The following is a 21,658-nucleotide window of genomic DNA, read 5'->3' as shown; positions in this document are numbered from 1 at the left end:
GGGCTGGGACGATGCCAGCCACCAGCATTCCCCACCCCACTCTCAGCATCTTTCCCTCCTACAGGAGTCCCAGGCCCCACACCGATCTTGTTCGTTCCTCCCTTCCCCAGTGTACCTGGGCCCCGTCATCGCTGCTCTTCCACCTTCTCTTGCAACAGCCATGTAGCGCTGCCCCTTGCACCAACCCTGCCTGGGGCTTCTGGGGCCAAGTGGCCAACCGCCCCATGGCACAAAGGGCCCATGGGCTGTGAGGACACAAAGTTGCACAGGAGCCAGAAAAGCACCTGTGGGCTGCGTTAGCAGGAGCATTGCCAGAAGCCAGGGAGAGGATCCTTCCCCTTGCCTCAGCACCCTGAGACACACAGCCCAGCGCTGTGTCAGCTCTGGGCTCCCCAGCCAGGTATGGGGAGGGATGGGCACAAGACCCATGAAGGGCTCTGAGGATGATGAGGGGCTCAGAGCATCATTGTGTGGAGAGAGACAGCATGAGCTGGGGTGGCTGAGCCAGAGGTGAGGAGTCTCAGGGGCATCTTATCAACATTATAAATATCTCCGGGGGGCAGGTAAGGAGATGGAGCTAGGCTCCTCTCAGAGGTGTCTGCTTACAGCACAAGGAGCAACAGGCACAGGTTGAAACACAGCAAAATCTGCTTAAATGTAGCAAACCCTTTTTTCTTTTGCAAGGACAGTCAGACCCTGGAACGGCTTGCCCACAGCGCTGTGAAGTCTCCATCCTTGGAGATATTCAAAACTCACCTGGACAGGCTGTGGACAACCTGCAGTAGCCAACCCAGCTTCAAGCAGGCGGTGGGATGAGATGATCTCCAGAGACACCTCCAGCCTCAGCAATGCTGGGGGTCTCCCCAGCAAGGGCAGCAGGCGGCACCCGAGGGACCCTGGGGCAACAGTGGGTTTGTGCTGCCCTACCCCAGTGCTGGGCGTGCAGCGACCTTCCTCAGCACTGGTGCCCCAGCTGGCTCTGTAAGACACAGCCTTCTCCTCCGCAGCTTGGACTCCAGCACTGGGTAACGTGGCCATGGAGAGTGAAATGTGCCCAAGTGCTTGTCCTGGTTTTGGCTGGGATAGAGTTATATTTTCTTCTTAGTAGCTGGTGCAGTGCTGTGTTTTGTATTTGGTGTGAGAATAGTGTTGATAACAGATGGGTTTAGGTGTTGTCAAGTAATGTTTATACTAAGTCAAGGAATTTTTGGTTTCTCAGGCCATGCCATGTGAGAAGGCTGGAAGGGCACATGAAGCTGGGAGGGGACACAGCCAGGACAGCTGACCGGAACTAGCCAAAGGAGTATCCCATACCATGGGACGTCATGCTCAGTATATAAACTGGGGGGAGTTGGCCAGGGCCTGACCATTGCTGCTGGGGAAATGGCTGGGCATCTGTCAGTGGGTGGTGAGCAGCTGTAACGTGCCTCACCTGTGCTTATTTTCCTTTCCGTTTAGATTTTGTTACCCTCTCCTTCTCCCTCCTTTTCATTATAATTACTGTTGTTACTATTATTACTGTTAGTAGTAGTAGTAGTATTATGTTATTATATTTTTTATTATTTCAGTTATTAAATTGTTCTTATCTCAACCCTAGGCTTTTAGATTCCTTCCCAATTCTCCTCCCCATCTCCCTGGGGAGGGCAGAGTGAGCAAGCAGCTGTGCGGTACTTAATTATCAGCTGGGGTTAAACCACAACACTGCCACACATGCCCTCCCCAAATGACAGGGGACAGTCAAAGATGTGGGGCTCTCTAGGACAGCTGAGCTGGGACACCAGGCACAGCCACGTGCAGCACAGGGCAGGGCCATGGCGGGGACCTGCCCAACATGAAACAGGACAGCAGAGACTTCTGAGTGGCCCCTGTGTTGGCGGGAGTATTTAGTATCACTTCCCCAATGCTGTTTCCCGTGGCAGGTGGCAGCAGCATAGCTGCTGTCCCAGCTACCACAGTAATAGACGGCCTCGTCCTCGGCTTGGACCCCAGTGATGGTTAATGTGCCCGTGGAGCCAGACTTGGATCCGGAGAATCGTGAAGGGATGCCCGAGGGTCTCTTGTCATTAGCATAGATCACGGTGACAGGGGCAGTGCCAGGGACCTTCTGCTGGTACCAGGCATAGCTACCACTACCCCCGGAGCAGGTGATCTGGACGGTTTGTCCCAGGTTGGCTGACACGGAGGGCGGCTGAGTCAGCGCTGCCTGGACCAGGGAACCTGCAGAGGGAGAGGAGAGAGGGGAGAAGACAAGGGTCAGCCAGGGCCCCACGAGCACAGCCCTGCCCGGGCACCGGGACAGGGAATGTCAAAGGCAGAGAAGACTGGACCTGGCTGCAGTCACACGCAAATCTGGGGAGCGGAGCCCAGCCCAGCGCATCCCAGCACAGGGGCAGCTCTGGCAGCAGCAGCAGGACACGGTCAGCAGTAGCAAGAGGCACTGGCATGGCACACAAGGCCACACTGTGAGAATTTTGTAGGGACCAGGACAATGGTGCCCAGCCACAAAGTCACCTCCAGTTTTCAGGGATGTGAAAGGAACAACATTCACAGCCATGGCCATGCAGAAGGGACAGGAACCTGCCTCAGTCCCACGGCCACAGCTCTGCTCAGCCAGGAGGGTGAAGGGCAGAAAACCTTCCTCTGACTTTGGAATCTGTGTCTCACTTCCTATTACTCCTTGCCACCAGACACCATAGCCACCGCTGCTGCTGTCGTAGCCACCACAGTAATAGACGGCCTCGTCCTCGGCTTGGACCCCAGTGATGGTTAACGTGGCCGTGGAGCCAGACAAGGATCCGGAAAATCGCGAAGGGATGCCCGAGGGTCTGTTGTTGTTATTGTAGATCACAGTGACAGGGCCAGTGCCAGGGACCTTCTGCTGGTACCAGCCATAGTAGTTGCTGTCCCCCCCGGAGCAGGTGATCTGGACGGTTTGTCCCGGGTTGGCTGACACGGAGGGTGGCTGAGTCAGCGCTGCCTGGACCAGGGAACCCACAGAGGGAGTGGGGAGAACCAGAGTCAGCCTGTGCCCCAGGAGCACAGCCTTCTCCAGGTAGTCGGACAGGAACAGAGACCCTGTGCTCAAAGGTCATGATACCACGGAGGGACCTAGAACCCTTCGCACAGAGCCCAAGGCCAGAGCATGAAGATTCTGAAAGGAAAATGGGCAGCAGCAAGGGGAGGGTGAATGACAGGGTCAGTGTCTCCGTCACGCTGACCACCACTGCTACCGTCAGAGCTACCACAGTAATAGACGGCCTCGTCCTCGGCTTGGACCCCAGTGATGGTTAACGTGGCCGTGGAGCCAGACTTGGATCCAGAGAATCGAGAAGGGATGCCCGAGGGTCTCTTGTCATCCCAGTAGATCACAGTGACAGGGCCAGTGCCAGGGACCTTCTGCTGGTGCCAGGGACAGAAGCATAAGCATAGCTGCTGCCACCCCCGGAGCAGGTGATCTGGACGGTTTGTCCCAGGTTGGCTGACACGGAGGGCGGCTGAGTCAGCGCTGCCTGGACCAGGGAACCTGCAGAGGGAGAGGGGAGAGGGGAGAAGACAAGGGTCAGCCAGGGCCCCACGAGCACAGGGCACCAGCGAATGGCCCCTGTGCCCAAAGGGCCCGGCCGGGCACAGCGACTCTGGCCATGGCACCTGTGCTGTGGGCGAGCACCACGAGCAGGAGAGGGAGCCAGGCCATGGTGTGATCCCAGCAGCTCCGTGTCCCCACCACGATGGGGCTGTGATATGGACCCAGCTCTGTCTTAAGCTCCCACCTGCTCAGGCACAGCCCCTCCATGGATATGTGTCCCTCAGTATTCAGTGGCAGCTCCGTTCCCCATGCTCCCCCTGCCTGCCGCAGGCACATCTCTGGCCCACCAATGGCACCAAGATCACTCTGAGCGGCTGGCTCCCTGGGTACCTGCCCCAACATGGGTGCTGAGCCCTGAGCTCAGCCAGGAACCGCCCAGCGCCTGGTCCCCCCCAGGGGAACTATGGCTTCACTGTACCAGGAACCCATGCCCAGGGCAAGGGACAGCCCCACCTTGGCTGGTGGGGACACATCGACACATTCCACCAGCTCTGGAGCACCTAGCTCTGCTCGGCGCTTGCTGGCCCCTGGGCAGCCTGCTACCCACGTGCTGCTCCGCACCGTGACAGAGGAGCTGGGAAGGCACGTTCTGCTTCAACGGCGGGTGCAACAGCTGGGCCTCTGTTAAGTGCCACGTGAGAACTGCAGAGCAGGGAACTGGGATCTTGAAGGGGACTAGACCAACACAGACACCAGCAGCTTCAAGGTTACCCAACAGGAAGGAAACACAAGCCCCCAGCTCCTCCAAATGCAAAGTGAGCTGGGGGTCTCCAGCAGCTTCACAGCAATCACGGAGTTCGTACCAGTCAAGTGCACAGAGCATCCTCCCGCATCTTGTGGCCAGGCGCAGCCCCTGTGCTACCTGCTGACAGCGCTGGCCACCGCAGTTTCCAAAAGGGTCTGCTGGGACTGCCCTGCACATGGGTGAGACATAATGGCACTTGCTTGTCCCAGCCCCTTTGCCTCCTGGCTGCCCTGTGAACCTCGGCACTGTGGTGCAGGGCCACACTGACACCATGTGGGGATGAGAAGGCCCACGGGGATAGCAACAGAGGAACTGAGAGCAGAGCCTGGCACAGGACTCTGCCCATGCTGTCCCACACCCCTACCACAGCTTCCACCAAGTTCAGAGACATCCCCAGCCCCTGCCACAACCTCCATGGCTTCTGCACAGCACCCTGGCCAATGCACGTGGTGCTCACAGGGGAGGGCCTCTCCCATAGACACAGGGCCCTGAGGCACCGTTAGTCATTAGAGGAGGGTGGGCATCACCCCTGAACTGGCATGGAGCCAAGGACCAGAGTGGGATGCCCAGAGACAGCAACAATGTTTGTCCCAGCTTCTCTAGGCCACAGGACCATAACACAAGATAGTTTGCAGGCAGCAGCAACAAGCTACACCACAGCTCTGCAGTGCCAGGAGCTCTGCCACTGGCATCCTCAGCAGCACCATCAGCATTGCTGCCACCCGTGCACCACAGACAGCAACAGTGAACCCAGAGCACCCAAGCACGGCCACCCTGCAGAGCACCTGCATGCTCATCAGCACTGCCATGTGGGGCACCACAGTAATAGATGGCCTCGTCCTCAGCTTGGACGCCAGCGATGGTTAACGTGCCTGTGCTACTGGGCAAGGATCCAGAGAATCGCAAAGGGATGCCCGAGGGTCCCTTGCTGCCATAGATCACAGTGACAGGGCCAGTGCCAGGTGCCTTCTGCTGGTACCAGCCATAGTAGTTGCTGTCCTCCCCGGAGCACGTGATCTGGATGGTTTGTCCCGGGTTTGCGGACAACGAGGGCGGCTGAGTCAGCGCTGCCTGGACCAGGGAACCTGCAGAGGGAGAGGAGAGAGGGGAGAAGACAAGGGTCAGCCAGGGCCCCACGAGCACAGCCCTGCCCGGGCACCGGGACAGGGAATGTCAAAGGCAGAGAAGACTGGACCTGGCTGCAGTCACACGCAAATCTGGGGAGCGGAGCCCAGCCCAGCGCATCCCAGCACAGAGGCAGCTCTGGCAGCAGCAGCAGGACACGGTCAGCAGTAGCAAGAGGCACTGGCATGGCACACAAGGCCACACTGTGAGAACTTTGTAGGGACCAGGACAATGGTGCCCAGCCACAAAGTCACCTCCAGTTTTCAGGGATGTGAAAGGAACAACATTCACAGCCATGGCCATGCAGAAGGGACAGGAACCTGCACCAGCTCCAAAGCCTTGCTCGGCCTTGAAGGAGAAGGGCAGAACATTTCCAATTTGGATTGCTCTGTAGCTCACTCCCACATCTCTCTGTGTGATTACACCAGCATCAATGCTGCTGTCGTAGCCACCACAGAAATAGACGGCCTCGTCCTCGGCTTGGACCCCAGTGATGGTTAACGTGCCCGTGGAGCCAGACTTGGATCCAGAGAATCGCGAAGGGATGCCCGAGGGTCTCTTGATGCTCTCATAGATCAGAGTGACAGGAGCAGTGCCAGGTTTTCGGTCATGCAAACCAACATACTCATTGCTGCTGCTGCTGCTACCGCCAGAGCAGGTGATCCGGACAGTTTCTCCTGGGCTGGCTGACACGGAGGGCGGCTGAGTCAGCGCTGCCTGGACCAGGGAACCTGCAGAGGGAGAGGGCAGAGGGGAGAAGACAAGGGTCAGCCAGGGCCCCACGAGCACAGCCCTGCCCGGGCAGCAGCGCGGGGGCCCTGTGCCCAAAGGGCCCGGCCGGGCACAGCGACTCTGGCCATGGCACCTGTGCCGTGGGCGAGCACCGCGAGCAGGAGAGGGAGCCAGGCCATGGTGCGATCCCAGCAGCTCCGTGTCCCCACCACGATGGGGCTGTGACATGGACCCCAGCTCCCTTTTAAGCCCCCGCCCACCCAGGGCACGGCCCCTCCATGCAAATCTGACCCCGCGCTCTCGCCTGGGTCCTGCCCGCGCCTCCCCCCACCGCCCTGCCCGCTCCACGACCAGCCCCACCACCCCTCAAGCAGCGGGGATTGTCCCCGGCACAGAGCGGAGACACGTCCCAGCGCAGAGCCCAAAACATCACCAGCACGGACACCCCCATTCCTGCCCTGATAGAGCAGCTGCAGGGCCGAGGGGTGCGGGAGAGCTGGGCTGCTGGGGGCAGGAGGCACTCACAGCTCTCAGGCATGGGGCTGGGACTATGCCAGCCGCCAGCACTCCCCACCCCACTCTCAGCATCTTTCCCTCCTACGGGTGTCCCAGGCACCTAAGACACCCTCTCGTTCTGCTGCTTCTCTGCCCTGCCTCTTCCTCTGCCAGCCCAGGCCCACCATTCCAAACCTTTGCTCTTCTCTTCCTTGGCACCTGCTCCCCAGCACAATGGGAGCCATCCGGCACCAGCCCCAGGGCTCCAGCAGTGCCTCCTCATGAGCTGGTCACAAGCCCAACGGGCTGGCACTGGGCAGACACAGCCAGAGCCGGGACAGCGCAGGGGCTCTGCTCACAGCTGTCGGGACAGCCCCTGGCCAGCCCTTCTCCAACCCAGGGCACAGGGTCGTCCCCACCCTCAGTGGCACGGCGCCCAGCCCAAGTGTAGCTGCATCCAAGGGAAATGACCGCTTGGCATGACCCCTCCCTGTCCCCAACGCCGCCTGCCCCGGGGGGCCTGGGGCACAGAGAGCCCAGCAGGCGCAGATGGGGCAGGGCTGCAGTGGGCTGTCTCCCTGCGGGCGGCACGGAGGGCACCTGCTGGAGCACAGCATGTGCCCCATGGCAGGAGCTGCCTCACAGGCACATGTGCTGCTCCAACAGTGCGTCCAACCTGCAGCTGCAGCAGCAGCAGGTGGCACCTGAGGGGCGCTGGGGTAACAGCGGGTTTGTATCTCAGGGAGTCACCATGACCCTGGTCTGCACTGGTCTCCCACCCAGCACAATAAGAGGCAGCATCTGCCTTGGCTTGGACCCCATCAATGGGTACTGTGGCCATGGGGAGTGGAACATTCCCAAGTGCCACACATACCCTCCCCAAATGATAGGGGACAGTCAAAGATGTGGGGCTCTCTGGGACAGCTGAGCTGGGACACCAGGCACAGCCATCTGCAGCACAAGGCAGGGCCATGGCGGGGACCTGCCCAACATGAAATGGGGACAGCAGAGAGGCCCAGCTGGCTCCGGCTGTGCCAGGAGGATTTTGTATCACTTCCACATTGCTCCATTTCACCATGTCAGCACTGATGCTGCTGTCCCAGTTAGCACAGTAATAGACGGCCTCGTCCTCAGCTTGGACCCCAGTGATGGTTAACGTGCCCGTGGAGCCAGACTTGGATCCGGAGAATCGTGAAGGGATGCCCGAGGGTCTGTTGCTGTTCCAGTAGATTACAGTGACAGGGCCAGTGCCAGGCACCTTTTGCTCGTACCACCCATAAGGATTGTTGCTACCGCTGGAGCAGGTCCTGGTGGTTTGTCCCAGGGACATGGACACTGGGAGCAGCTAAACCAGAGCCATGTGAGAGCAAGGAGCTGAGGCAGAAGCTCTCCCTGCCCAGCTGCAGAGCCCAAGGCTCCCAAGGGTGGCAAATCCCATGCACCCAGGGCAGCTGCAATGCCACACAGCCCTGGGCAAGACTCAGCCTGGAGGACCAGAAATGTAGCAAAGCTTTTCTTGGGCAGCTCTACAGGTTCCAGCTCCTAACGGTGGCCGAGGCTCTGCTGCCCACCATGTTGATATTGGGTAGCCGGGATGAGCCCAGAAAGGGCACCTCTGGCACCAGGGCCCCACCACTGGGGACATAGTCACAGCCTTGACACAAAGGGCACAAAGAGAAGGGGATTGGGAATGAGAAGGGGAAACCCCAAATCTGGAGGGAAGTCCCTGCCAGGCTGAGAGGAAGGAGAAGATAAAACCAGCCTCTTTGAAACTCAAGGTCTCACTTGCCTGTGGCACATCGTCACCATGATATCAGCATAGCTGCTGTCCCAGCCACCACAGTAATAGACGGCCTCGTCCTCGGCTTGGACCCCAGTGATGGTTAACGTGCCCGTACCGCCAGAGTAGGATCCGGAAAATCGAGATCCTTTTTCGAGAAGGTTTTCCGAGGGTCTCTTGTCATTAGCATAGATCACAGTGACAGGGCCAGTGCCAGGGACCTTCTGCTGGAACCAGCCATAGCTATTGCTGCTCCCAGAGCAGGTGATCTGGACGGTTTGTCCCAGGTTGGCTGACACGGAGGGCGGCTGAGTCAGCGCTGCCTGGACCAGGGAACCTGCAGAGGGAGAGGAGAGAGGGGAGAAGACAAGGGTCAGCCAGGGCCCCACGAGCACAGCCCTGCCCGGGCACCGGGACAGGGAATGTCAAAGGCAGAGAAGACTGGACCTGGCTGCAGTCACATGCAAATCTGGGGAGCGGAGCCCAGCCCAGCACATCCCAGCACAGGGGCAGCTCTGGCAGCAGCAGCAGGACACGGTCAGCAGTAGCAAGAGGCACTGGCATGGCACACAAGGCCACACTGTGAGAACTTTGTAGGGACCAGGACAATGGTCCCCAGCCACAAAGTCACCTCCAGTTCTCTGGGATGTGAAAGGAACAACATTCACAGCCATGGCCATGCAGAAGGGACAGGAACCTGCTTCAGCCCCACGGCCACAGCTCTGCTCAGCCAGGAGGGTGAAGGGCAGAAAACCTTCCTCTGACTTTGGAATCTGTGTCTCACTTCCTATTACTCCTTGTCACCAGACACCATAGCCACCGCTGCTGCTGTCGTAGCCACCACAGTAATAGACGGCCTCGTCCTCGGCTTGGACCCCAGTGATGGTTAGCGTGGCCGTGGAGCCAGACAAGGATCCAGAGAATCGTGAAGGGATGCCCGAGGGTCTGTTGTTGTTATCGTAGATCACAGTGACAGGGCCAGTGCCAGGGACCTTCTGCTGGTACCAGCCATAGTAGTTGCTGTCCCCCCCGGAGCAGGTGATCTGGACGGTTTGTCCCGGGTTGGCTGACACGGAGGGTGGCTGAGTCAGCGCTGCCTGGACCAGGGAACCTGCAGAGGGAGTGGGGAGAACCAGAGTCAGCCTGTGCCCCAGGAGCACAGCCTTCTCCAGGTAGTCGGACAGGAACAGAGACCCTGTGCTCAAAGGTCATGATACCACGGAGGGACCTAGAACCCTTCGCACAGAGCCCAAGGCCAGAGCATGAAGATCCTGAAAGGAAAACGGGCAGCAGCAAGGGGAGGGTGAATGACAGGGTCAGTGTCTCCGTCACGCTGACCACCACTGCTACCGTCAGAGCTACCACAGTAATAGACGGCCTCGTCCTCGGCTTGGACCCCAGTGATGGTTAACGTGGCCGTGGAGCCAGACTTGGATCCAGAGAATCGAGAAGGGATGCCCGAGGGTCTCTTGTCATCCCAGTAGATCACAGTGACAGGGCCAGTGCCAGGGACCTTCTGCTGGTGCCAGGGACAGAAGCATAAGCATAGCTGCTGCCACCCCCGGAGCAGGTGATCTGGACGGTTTGTCCCAGGTTGGCTGACACGGAGGGCGGCTGAGTCAGCGCTGCCTGGACCAGGGAACCTGCAGAGGGAGAGGGGAGAGGGGAGAAGACAAGGGTCAGCCAGGGCCCCACGAGCACAGGGCACCAGCGAATGGCCCCTGTGCCCAAAGGGCCCGGCCGGGCACAGCGACTCTGGCCATGGCACCTGTGCTGTGGGTGAGCACCACGAGCAGGAGAGGGAGCCAGGCCATGGTGTGATCCCAGCAGCTCCGTGTCCCCACCACGATGGGGCTGTGATATGGACCCAGCTCTGTCTTAAGCTCCCACCTGCTCAGGCACAGCCCCTCCATGGATATGTGTCCCTCAGTATTCAGTGGCAGCTCCGTTCCCCATGCTCCCCCTGCCTGCCGCAGGCACATCTCTGGCCCACCAATGGCACCAAGATCACTCTGAGCGGCTGGCTCCCTGGGTACCTGCCCCAACATGGGTGCTGAGCCCTGAGCTCAGCCAGGAACCGCCCAGCGCCTGGTCCCCCCCAGGGGAACTATGGCTTCACTGTACCAGGAACCCATGCCCAGGGCAAGGGACAGCCCCACCTTGGCTGGTGGGGACACATCGACACATTCCACCAGCTCTGGAGCACCTAGCTCTGCTCGGCGCTTGCTGGCCCCTGGGCAGCCTGCTACCCACGTGCTGCTCCGCACCGTGACAGAGGAGCTGGGAAGGCACGTTCTGCTTCAACGGCGGGTGCAACAGCTGGGCCTCTGTTAAGTGCCACGTGAGAACTGCAGAGCAGGGAACTGGGATCTTGAAGGGGACTAGACCAACACAGACACCAGCAGCTTCAAGGTTACCCAACAGGAAGGAAACACAAGCCCCCAGCTCCTCCAAATGCAAGGTGAGCTGGGGGTCTCCAGCAGCTTCACAGCAATCACAGAGTTCGTACCAGTCAAGTGCACAGAGCATCCTCCCGCATCTTGTGGCCAGGCGCAGCCCCTGTGCTACCTGCTGACAGCGCTGGCCACCGCAGTTTCCAAAAGGGTCTGCTGGGACTGCCCTGCACATGGGTGAGACATAATGGCACTTGCTTGTCCCAGCCCCTTTGCCTCCTGGCTGCCCTGTGAACCTCGGCACTGTGGTGCAGGGCCACACTGACACCATGTGGGGATGAGAAGGCCCACGGGGATAGCAACAGAGGAACTGAGAGCAGAGCCTGGCACAGGACTCTGCCCATGCTGTCCCACACCCCTACCACAGCTTCCACCAAGTTCAGAGACATCCCCAGCCCCTGCCACAACCTCCATGGCTTCTGCACAGCACCCTGGCCAATGCACGTGGTGCTCACAGGGGAGGGCCTCTCCCATAGACACAGGGCCCTGAGGCACCGTTAGTCATTAGAGGAGGGTGGGCATCACCCCTGAACTGGCATGGAGCCAAGGACCAGAGTGGGATGCCCAGAGACAGCAACAATGTTTGTCCCAGCTTCTCTAGGCCACAGGACCATAACACAAGATAGTTTGCAGGCAGCAGCAACAAGCTACACCACAGCTCTGCAGTGCCAGGAGCTCTGCCACTGGCATCCTCAGCAGCACCATCAGCATTGCTGCCACCCGTGCACCACAGACAGCAACAGTGAACCCAGAGCACCCAAGCACGGCCACCCTGCAGAGCACCTGCATGCTCATCAGCACTGCCATGTGGGGCACCACAGTAATAGATGGCCTCGTCCTCAGCTTGGACGCCAGCGATGGTTAACGTGCCTGTGCTACTGGGCAAGGATCCAGAGAATCGCAAAGGGATGCCCGAGGGTCCCTTGCTGCCATAGATCACAGTGACAGGGCCAGTGCCAGGTGCCTTCTGCTGGTACCAGCCATAGTAGTTGCTGTCCTCCCCGGAGCACGTGATCTGGATGGTTTGTCCCGGGTTTGCGGACAACGAGGGCGGCTGAGTCAGCGCTGCCTGGACCAGGGAACCTGCAGAGGGAGAGGAGAGAGGGGAGAAGACAAGGGTCAGCCAGGGCCCCACGAGCACAGCCCTGCCCGGGCACCGGGACAGGGAATGTCAAAGGCAGAGAAGACTGGACCTGGCTGCAGTCACACGCAAATCTGGGGAGCGGAGCCCAGCCCAGCGCATCCCAGCACAGAGGCAGCTCTGGCAGCAGCAGCAGGACACGGTCAGCAGTAGCAAGAGGCACTGGCATGGCACACAAGGCCACACTGTGAGAACTTTGTAGGGACCAGGACAATGGTGCCCAGCCACAAAGTCACCTCCAGTTTTCAGGGATGTGAAAGGAACAACATTCACAGCCATGGCCATGCAGAAGGGACAGGAACCTGCACCAGCTCCAAAGCCTTGCTCGGCCTTGAAGGAGAAGGGCAGAACATTTCCAATTTGGATTGCTCTGTAGCTCACTCCCACATCTCTCTGTGTGATTACACCAGCATCAATGCTGCTGTCGTAGCCACCACAGAAATAGACGGCCTCGTCCTCGGCTTGGACCCCAGTGATGGTTAACGTGCCCGTGGAGCCAGACTTGGATCCGGAGAATCGCGAAGGGATGCCCGAGGGTCTGTTGCTGTTCCAGTAGATTACAGTGACAGGGCCAGTGCCAGGCACCTTTTGCTCGTACCACCCATAAGGATTGTTGCTACCGCTGGAGCAGGTCCTGGTGGTTTGTCCCAGGGACATGGACACTGGGAGCAGCTAAACCAGAGCCATGTGAGAGCAAGGAGCTGAGGCAGAAGCTCTCCCTGCCCAGCTGCAGAGCCCAAGGCTCCCAAGGGTGGCAAATCCCATGCACCCAGGGCAGCTGCAATGCCACACAGCCCTGGGCAAGACTCAGCCTGGAGGACCAGAAATGTAGCAAAGCTTTTCTTGGGCAGCTCTACAGGTTCCAGCTCCTAACGGTGGCCGAGGCTCTGCTGCCCACCATGTTGATATTGGGTAGCCGGGATGAGCCCAGAAAGGGCACCTCTGGCACCAGGGCCCCACCACTGGGGACATAGTCACAGCCCTGACACAAAGGGCACAAAGAGAAGGGGATTGGGAATGAGAAGGGGAAACCCCAAATCTGGAGGGAAGTCCCTGCCAGGCTGAGAGGAAGGAGAAGATAAAACCAGCCTCTTTGAAACTCAAGGTCTCACTTGCCTGTGGCACATCATCACCATGATATCAGCATAGCTGCTGTCCCAGCCACCACAGTAATAGACGGCCTCGTCCTCGGCTTGGACCCCAGTGATGGTTAACGTGCCCGTACCGCCAGAGTAGGATCCGGAAAATCGAGAAGGGATGCCCGAGGGTCTCTTGTCATTAGCATAGATCACAGTGACAGGGCCAGTGCCAGGGACCTTCTGCTGGTACCAGCCATAGCTACCACTACCCCTGGAGCAGGTGATCTGGACGGTTTGTCCCAGGTTGGCTGACACGGAGGGTGGCTGAGTCAGTGCTGCCTGGACCAGGGAACCTGCAGAGGGAGAGGAGAGAGGGGAGAAGACAAGGGTCAGCCAGGGCCCCACGAGCACAGCCCTGCCCGGGCACCGGGACAGGGAATGTCAAAGGCAGAGAAGACTGGACCTGGCTGCAGTCACACGCAAATCTGGGGAGCGGAGCCCAGCCCAGCGCATCCCAGCACAGGGGCAGCTCTGGCAGCAGCAGCAGGACACGGTCAGCAGTAGCAAGAGGCACTGGCATGGCACACAAGGCCACACTGTGAGAACTTTGTAGGGACCAGGACAATGGTCCCCAGCCACAGAGTCACCTCCAGTTCTCTGGGATGTGAAAGGAACAACATTCACAGCCATGGCCATGCAGAAGGGACAGGAACCTGCTTCAGCCCCACGGCCACAGCTCTGCTCAGCCAGGAGGGTGAAGGGCAGAAAACCTTCCTCTGACTTTGGAATCTGTGTCTCACTTCCTATTACTCCTTGTCACCAGACACCATAGCCACCGCTGCTGCTGTCATAGCCACCACAGTAATAGACGGCCTCGTCCTCGGCTTGGACCCCAGTGATGGTTAATGTGCCTGTGGAGCCAGACAAGGATCCAGAGAACCGAGAAGGGATGCCCGAGGGTCTGTTGTTGTTATCGTAGATCACAGTGACAGGGCCAGTGCCAGGGACCTTCTGCTGGTACCAGCCATAGTTATTGCTGCTCCCAGAGCAGGTGATCTGGACGGTTTGTCCCGGGTTGGCTGACACGGAGGGTGGCTGAGTCAGCGCTGCCTGGACCAGGGAACCCACAGAGGGAGTGGGGAGAACCAGAGTCAGCCTGTGCCCCAGGAGCACAGCCTTCTCCAGGTAGTCGGACAGGAACAGAGACCCTGTGCTCAAAGGTCATGATACCACGGAGGGACCTAGAACCCTTCGCACAGAGCCCAAGGCCAGAGCATGAAGATCCTGAAAGGAAAACGGGCAGCAGCAAGGGGAGGGTGAATGACAGGGTCAGTGTCTCCGTCACGCTGACCACCACTGCTACCGTCAGAGCTACCACAGTAATAGACGGCCTCATCCTCGGCTTGGACCCCAGTGATGGTTAACGTGGCCGTGGAGCCAGACTTGGATCCAGAGAATCGAGAAGGGATGCCCGAGGGTCTCTTGTCATCCCAGTAGATCACAGTGACAGGGCCAGTGCCAGGGACCTTCTGCTGGTGCCAGGGACAGAAGCATAAGCATAGCTGCTGCCACCCCCGGAGCAGGTGATCTGGACGGTTTGTCCCAGGTTGGCTGACACGGAGGGCGGCTGAGTCAGCGCTGCCTGGACCAGGGAACCTGCAGAGGGAGAGGGGAGAGGGCAGAAGACAAGGGTCAGCCAGGGCCCCACGAGCACAGGGCAGCAGCGAATGGCCCCTGTGCCCAAAGGGCCCGGCCGGGCACAGCGACTCTGGCCATGGCACCTGTGCTGTGGGCGAGCACCACGAGCAGGAGAGGGAGCCAGGCCATGGTGTGATCCCAGCAGCTCCGTGTCCCCACCACGATGGGGCTGTGATATGGACCCAGCTCTGTCTTAAGCTCCCACCTGCTCAGGCACAGCCCCTCCATGGATATGTGTCCCTCAGTATTCAGTGGCAGCTCCGTTCCCCATGCTCCCCCTGCCTGCCGCAGGCACATCTCTGGCCCACCAATGGCACCAAGATCACTCTGAGCGGCTGGCTCCCTGGGTACCTGCCCCAACATGGGTGCTGAGCCCTGAGCTCAGCCAGGAACCGCCCAGCGCCTGGTCCCCCCCAGGGGAACTATGGCTTCACTGTACCAGGAACCCATGCCCAGGGCAAGGGACAGCCCCACCTTGGCTGGTGGGGACACATCGACACATTCCACCAGCTCTGGAGCACCTAGCTCTGCTCGGCGCTTGCTGGCCCCTGGGCAGCCTGCTACCCACGTGCTGCTCCGCACCGTGACAGAGGAGCTGGGAAGGCACGTTCTGCTTCAACGGCGGGTGCAACAGCTGGGCCTCTGTTAAGTGCCACGTGAGAACTGCAGAGCAGGGAACTGGGATCTTGAAGGGGACTAGACCAACACAGACACCAGCAGCTTCAAGGTTACCCAACAGGAAGGAAACACAAGCCCCCAGCTCCTCCAAATGCAAAGTGAGCTGGGGGTCTCCAGCAGCTTCACAGCAATCACGGAGTTCGTACCAGTCAAGTGCACAGAGCATCCTCCCGCATCTTGTGGCCAGGCGCAGCCCCTGTGCTACCTGCTGACAGCGCTGGCCACCGCAGTTTCCAAAAGGGTCTGCTGGGACTGCCCTGCACATGGGTGAGACATAATGGCACTTGCTTGTCCCAGCCCCTTTGCCTCCTGGCTGCCCTGTGAACCTCGGCACTGTGGTGCAGGGCCACACTGACACCATGTGGGGATGAGAAGGCCCACGGGGATAGCAACAGAGGAACTGAGAGCAGAGCCTGGCACAGGACTCTGCCCATGCTGTCCCACACCCCTACCACAGCTTCCACCAAGTTCAGAGACATCCCCAGCCCCTGCCACAACCTCCATGGCTTCTGCACAGCACCCTGGCCAATGCACGTGGTGCTCACAGGGGAGGGCCTCTCCCATAGACACAGGGCCCTGAGGCACCGTTAGTCATTAGAGGAGGGTGGGCATCACCCCTGAACTGGCATGGAGCCAAGGACCAGAGTGGGATGCCCAGAGACAGCAACAATGTTTGTCCCAGCTTCTCTAGGCCACAGGACCATAACACAAGATAGTTTGCAGGCAGCAGCAACAAGCTACACCACAGCTCTGCAGTGCCAGGAGCTCTGCCACTGGCATCCTCAGCAGCACCATCAGCATTGCTGCCACCCGTGCACCACAGACAGCAACAGTGAACCCAGAGCACCCAAGCACGGCCACCCTGCAGAGCACCTGCATGCTCATCAGCACTGCCATGTGGGGCACCACAGTAATAGATGGCCTCGTCCTCAGCTTGGACGCCAGCGATGGTTAACGTGCCTGTGCTACTGGGCAAGGATCCAGAGAATCGCAAAGGGATGCCCGAGGGTCCCTTGCTGCCATAGATCACAGTGACAGGGCCAGTGCCAGGTGCCTTCTGCTGGTACCAGCCATAGTAGTTGCTGTCCTCCCCGGAGCACGTGATCTGGATGGTTTGTCCCGGGTTTGCGGACAACGAGGGCGGCTGAGTCAGCGCTGCCTGGACCAGGGAACCTGCAGAGGGAGAGGAGAGAGGGGAGAAGACAAGGGTCAGCCAGGGCCCCACGAGCACAGCCCTGCCCGGGCACCGGGACAGGGAATGTCAAAGGCAGAGAAGACTGGACCTGGCTGCAGTCACACGCAAATCTGGGGAGCGGAGCCCAGCCCAGCGCATCCCAGCACAGAGGCAGCTCTGGCAGCAGCAGCAGGACACGGTCAGCAGTAGCAAGAGGCACTGGCATGGCACACAAGGCCACACTGTGAGAACTTTGTAGGGACCAGGACAATGGTGCCCAGCCACAAAGTCACCTCCAGTTTTCAGGGATGTGAAAGGAACAACATTCACAGCCATGGCCATGCAGAAGGGACAGGAACCTGCACCAGCTCCAAAGCCTTGCTCGGCCTTGAAGGAGAAGGGCAGAACATTTCCAATTTGGATTGCTCTGTAGCTCACTCCCACATCTCTCTGTGTGATTACACCAGCATCAATGCTGCTGTCGTAGCCACCACAGAAATAGACGGCCTCGTCCTCGGCTTGGACCCCAGTGATGGTTAACGTGCCCGTGGAGCCAGACTTGGATCCAGAGAATCGCGAAGGGATGCCCGAGGGTCTCTTGATGCTCTCATAGATCAGAGTGACAGGAGCAGTGCCAGGTTTTCGGTCATGCAAACCAACATACTCATTGCTGCTGCTGCTGCTACCGCCAGAGCAGGTGATCCGGACAGTTTCTCCTGGGCTGGCTGACACGGAGGGCGGCTGAGTCAGCGCTGCCTGGACCAGGGAACCTGCAGAGGGAGAGGGCAGAGGGGAGAAGACAAGGGTCAGCCAGGGCCCCACGAGCACAGCCCTGCCCGGGCAGCAGCGCGGGGGCCCTGTGCCCAAAGGGCCCGGCCGGGCACAGCGACTCTGGCCATGGCACCTGTGCCGTGGGCGAGCACCGCGAGCAGGAGAGGGAGCCAGGCCATGGTGCGATCCCAGCAGCTCCGTGTCCCCACCACGATGGGGCTGTGACATGGACCCCAGCTCCCTTTTAAGCCCCCGCCCACCCAGGGCACGGCCCCTCCATGCAAATCTGACCCCGCGCTCTCGCCTGGGTCCTGCCCGCGCCTCCCCCCACCGCCCTGCCCGCTCCACGACCAGCCCCACCACCCCTCAAGCAGCGGGGATTGTCCCCGGCACAGAGCGGAGACACGTCCCAGCGCAGAGCCCAAAACATCACCAGCACGGACACCCCCATTCCTGCCCTGATAGAGCAGCTGCAGGGCCGAGGGGTGCGGGAGAGCTGGGCTGCTGGGGGCAGGAGGCACTCACAGCTCTCAGGCATGGGGCTGGGACTATGCCAGCCGCCAGCACTCCCCACCCCACTCTCAGCATCTTTCCCTCCTACGGGTGTCCCAGGCACCTAAGACACCCTCTCGTTCTGCTGCTTCTCTGCCCTGCCTCTTCCTCTGCCAGCCCAGGCCCACCATTCCAAACCTTTGCTCTTCTCTTCCTTGGCACCTGCTCCCCAGCACAATGGGAGCCATCCGGCACCAGCCCCAGGGCTCCAGCAGTGCCTCCTCATGAGCTGGTCACAAGCCCAACGGGCTGGCACTGGGCAGACACAGCCAGAGCCGGGACAGCGCAGGGGCTCTGCTCACAGCTGTCGGGACAGCCCCTGGCCAGCCCTTCTCCAACCCAGGGCACAGGGTCGTCCCCACCCTCAGTGGCACGGCGCCCAGCCCAAGTGTAGCTGCATCCAAGGGAAATGACCGCTTGGCATGACCCCTCCCTGTCCCCAACGCCGCCTGCCCCGGGGGGCCTGGGGCACAGAGAGCCCAGCAGGCGCAGATGGGGCAGGGCTGCAGTGGGCTGTCTCCCTGCGGGCGGCACGGAGGGCACCTGCTGGAGCACAGCATGTGCCCCATGGCAGGAGCTGCCTCACAGGCACATGTGCTGCTCCAACAGTGCGTCCAACCTGCAGCTGCAGCAGCAGCAGGTGGCACCTGAGGGGCGCTGGGGTAACAGCGGGTTTGTATCTCAGGGAGTCACCATGACCCTGGTCTGCACTGGTCTCCCACCCAGCACAATAAGAGGCAGCATCTGCCTTGGCTTGGACCCCATCAATGGGTACTGTGGCCATGGGGAGTGGAACATTCCCAAGTGCCACACATACCCTCCCCAAATGATAGGGGACAGTCAAAGATGTGGGGCTCTCTGGGACAGCTGAGCTGGGACACCAGGCACAGCCATCTGCAGCACAAGGCAGGGCCATGGCGGGGACCTGCCCAACATGAAATGGGGACAGCAGAGAGGCCCAGCTGGCTCCGGCTGTGCCAGGAGGATTTTGTATCACTTCCACATTGCTCCATTTCACCATGTCAGCACTGATGCTGCTGTCCCAGTTAGCACAGTAATAGACGGCCTCGTCCTCAGCTTGGACCCCAGTGATGGTTAACGTGCCCGTGGAGCCAGACTTGGATCCGGAGAATCGTGAAGGGATGCCCGAGGGTCTGTTGCTGTTCCAGTAGATTACAGTGACAGGGCCAGTGCCAGGCACCTTTTGCTCGTACCACCCATAAGGATTGTTGCTACCGCTGGAGCAGGTCCTGGTGGTTTGTCCCAGGGACATGGACACTGGGAGCAGCTAAACCAGAGCCATGTGAGAGCAAGGAGCTGAGGCAGAAGCTCTCCCTGCCCAGCTGCAGAGCCCAAGGCTCCCAAGGGTGGCAAATCCCATGCACCCAGGGCAGCTGCAATGCCACACAGCCCTGGGCAAGACTCAGCCTGGAGGACCAGAAATGTAGCAAAGCTTTTCTTGGGCAGCTCTACAGGTTCCAGCTCCTAACGGTGGCCGAGGCTCTGCTGCCCACCATGTTGATATTGGGTAGCCGGGATGAGCCCAGAAAGGGCACCTCTGGCACCAGGGCCCCACCACTGGGGACATAGTCACAGCCTTGACACAAAGGGCACAAAGAGAAGGGGATTGGGAATGAGAAGGGGAAACCCCAAATCTGGAGGGAAGTCCCTGCCAGGCTGAGAGGAAGGAGAAGATAAAACCAGCCTCTTTGAAACTCAAGGTCTCACTTGCCTGTGGCACATCGTCACCATGATATCAGCATAGCTGCTGTCCCAGCCACCACAGTAATAGACGGCCTCGTCCTCGGCTTGGACCCCAGTGATGGTTAACGTGCCCGTACCGCCAGAGTAGGATCCGGAAAATCGAGATCCTTTTTCGAGAAGGTTTTCCGAGGGTCTCTTGTCATTAGCATAGATCACAGTGACAGGGCCAGTGCCAGGGACCTTCTGCTGGAACCAGCCATAGCTATTGCTGCTCCCAGAGCAGGTGATCTGGACGGTTTGTCCCAGGTTGGCTGACACGGAGGGCGGCTGAGTCAGCGCTGCCTGGACCAGGGAACCTGCAGAGGGAGAGGAGAGAGGGGAGAAGACAAGGGTCAGCCAGGGCCCCACGAGCACAGCCCTGCCCGGGCACCGGGACAGGGAATGTCAAAGGCAGAGAAGACTGGACCTGGCTGCAGTCACACGCAAATCTGGGGAGCGGAGCCCAGCCCAGCGCATCCCAGCACAGAGGCAGCTCTGGCAGCAGCAGCAGGACACGGTCAGCAGTAGCAAGAGGCACTGGCATGGCACACAAGGCCACACTGTGAGAACTTTGTAGGGACCAGGACAATGGTGCCCAGCCACAAAGTCACCTCCAGTTTTCAGGGATGTGAAAGGAACAACATTCACAGCCATGGCCATGCAGAAGGGACAGGAACCTGCACCAGCTCCAAAGCCTTGCTCGGCCTTGAAGGAGAAGGGCAGAACATTTCCAATTTGGATTGCTCTGTAGCTCACTCCCACATCTCTCTGTGTGATTACACCAGCATCAATGCTGCTGTCGTAGCCACCACAGAAATAGACGGCCTCGTCCTCGGCTTGGACCCCAGTGATGGTTAACGTGCCCGTGGAGCCAGACTTGGATCCAGAGAATCGCGAAGGGATGCCCGAGGGTCTCTTGATGCTCTCATAGATCAGAGTGACAGGAGCAGTGCCAGGTTTTCGGTCATGCAAACCAACATACTCATTGCTGCTGCTGCTGCTACCGCCAGAGCAGGTGATCCGGACAGTTTCTCCTGGGCTGGCTGACACGGAGGGCGGCTGAGTCAGCGCTGCCTGGACCAGGGAACCTGCAGAGGGAGAGGGCAGAGGGGAGAAGACAAGGGTCAGCCAGGGCCCCACGAGCACAGCCCTGCCCGGGCAGCAGCGCGGGGGCCCTGTGCCCAAAGGGCCCGGCCGGGCACAGCGACTCTGGCCATGGCACCTGTGCCGTGGGCGAGCACCGCGAGCAGGAGAGGGAGCCAGGCCATGGTGCGATCCCAGCAGCTCCGTGTCCCCACCACGATGGGGCTGTGACATGGACCCCAGCTCCCTTTTAAGCCCCCGCCCACCCAGGGCACGGCCCCTCCATGCAAATCTGACCCCGCGCTCTCGCCTGGGTCCTGCCCGCGCCTCCCCCCACCGCCCTGCCCGCTCCACGACCAGCCCCACCACCCCTCAAGCAGCGGGGATTGTCCCCGGCACAGAGCGGAGACACGTCCCAGCGCAGAGCCCAAAACATCACCAGCACGGACACCCCCATTCCTGCCCTGATAGAGCAGCTGCAGGGCCGAGGGGTGCGGGAGAGCTGGGCTGCTGGGGGCAGGAGGCACTCACAGCTCTCAGGCATGGGGCTGGGACTATGCCAGCCGCCAGCACTCCCCACCCCACTCTCAGCATCTTTCCCTCCTACGGGTGTCCCAGGCACCTAAGACACCCTCTCGTTCTGCTGCTTCTCTGCCCTGCCTCTTCCTCTGCCAGCCCAGGCCCACCATTCCAAACCTTTGCTCTTCTCTTCCTTGGCACCTGCTCCCCAGCACAATGGGAGCCATCCGGCACCAGCCCCAGGGCTCCAGCAGTGCCTCCTCATGAGCTGGTCACAAGCCCAACGGGCTGGCACTGGGCAGAC

At 60.1% G+C, this 21,658-nt stretch overlaps 2 protein-coding genes and 2 gene segments (V, D, J or C); all 4 read right to left on the bottom strand.

The window, feature by feature from the left end:
- Nucleotides 1–1,688: 1,688 nt before the first annotated feature.
- LOC130142803 (immunoglobulin lambda-1 light chain-like) lies at nt 1,689–3,928 on the bottom strand. Its single transcript, XM_056325201.1, has 4 exons — nt 3,635–3,928; nt 2,665–2,977; nt 1,951–2,217; nt 1,689–1,822 (listed from the first exon to the last, which is right to left on the bottom strand). Exons 1-4 carry the CDS (start codon nt 3,926–3,928, stop codon nt 1,689–1,691), a joined length of 1,008 nt encoding a protein of 335 aa, XP_056181176.1.
- An 856-nt stretch (nt 3,929–4,784) lies between these two features.
- Nucleotides 4,785–6,435, bottom strand: LOC130143697 (uncharacterized). 2 transcript variants are annotated; one of them, XM_056326545.1, is made up of 2 exons: nt 6,322–6,384; nt 4,785–5,416 (listed from the first exon to the last, which is right to left on the bottom strand). In XM_056326545.1, the coding sequence occupies exons 1-2, from the start codon at nt 6,365–6,367 to the stop codon at nt 4,785–4,787; spliced, it is 678 nt and encodes a 225-aa protein (XP_056182520.1). In that variant the 5' UTR covers nt 6,368–6,384. The 2 variants fall into 2 exon arrangements, with proteins under 2 accessions (XP_056182520.1, XP_056182519.1); XM_056326544.1 differs by lacking the exon at nt 4,785–5,416 and adding an exon at nt 5,456–6,187 and having other exon boundaries at nt 6,322–6,435.
- Nucleotides 6,436–8,839: 2,404 nt separating this feature from the next.
- LOC130143696 (Ig lambda chain V-1 region-like) lies at nt 8,840–17,653 on the bottom strand. The segment is given in 2 exon segments: nt 8,840–9,574; nt 17,591–17,653. Coding segments are annotated over 2 exon segments (357 nt in total).
- Nucleotides 17,654–19,725: 2,072 nt separating this feature from the next.
- LOC130142801 (Ig lambda chain V-1 region-like) lies at nt 19,726–21,059 on the bottom strand. The segment is given in 2 exon segments: nt 19,726–20,069; nt 20,975–21,059. Coding segments are annotated over 2 exon segments (390 nt in total).
- Nucleotides 21,060–21,658: the final 599 nt, after the last annotated feature.

The sequence above is a fragment of the Falco biarmicus genome, chromosome 1, assembly GCF_023638135.1.
Source record: "Falco biarmicus isolate bFalBia1 chromosome 1, bFalBia1.pri, whole genome shotgun sequence".
Taxonomy (NCBI): domain Eukaryota; kingdom Metazoa; phylum Chordata; class Aves; order Falconiformes; family Falconidae; genus Falco; species Falco biarmicus.
Note: the sequence above shows the minus strand (reverse complement) of the source record. Positions and strands in the feature narration are given on the sequence as shown.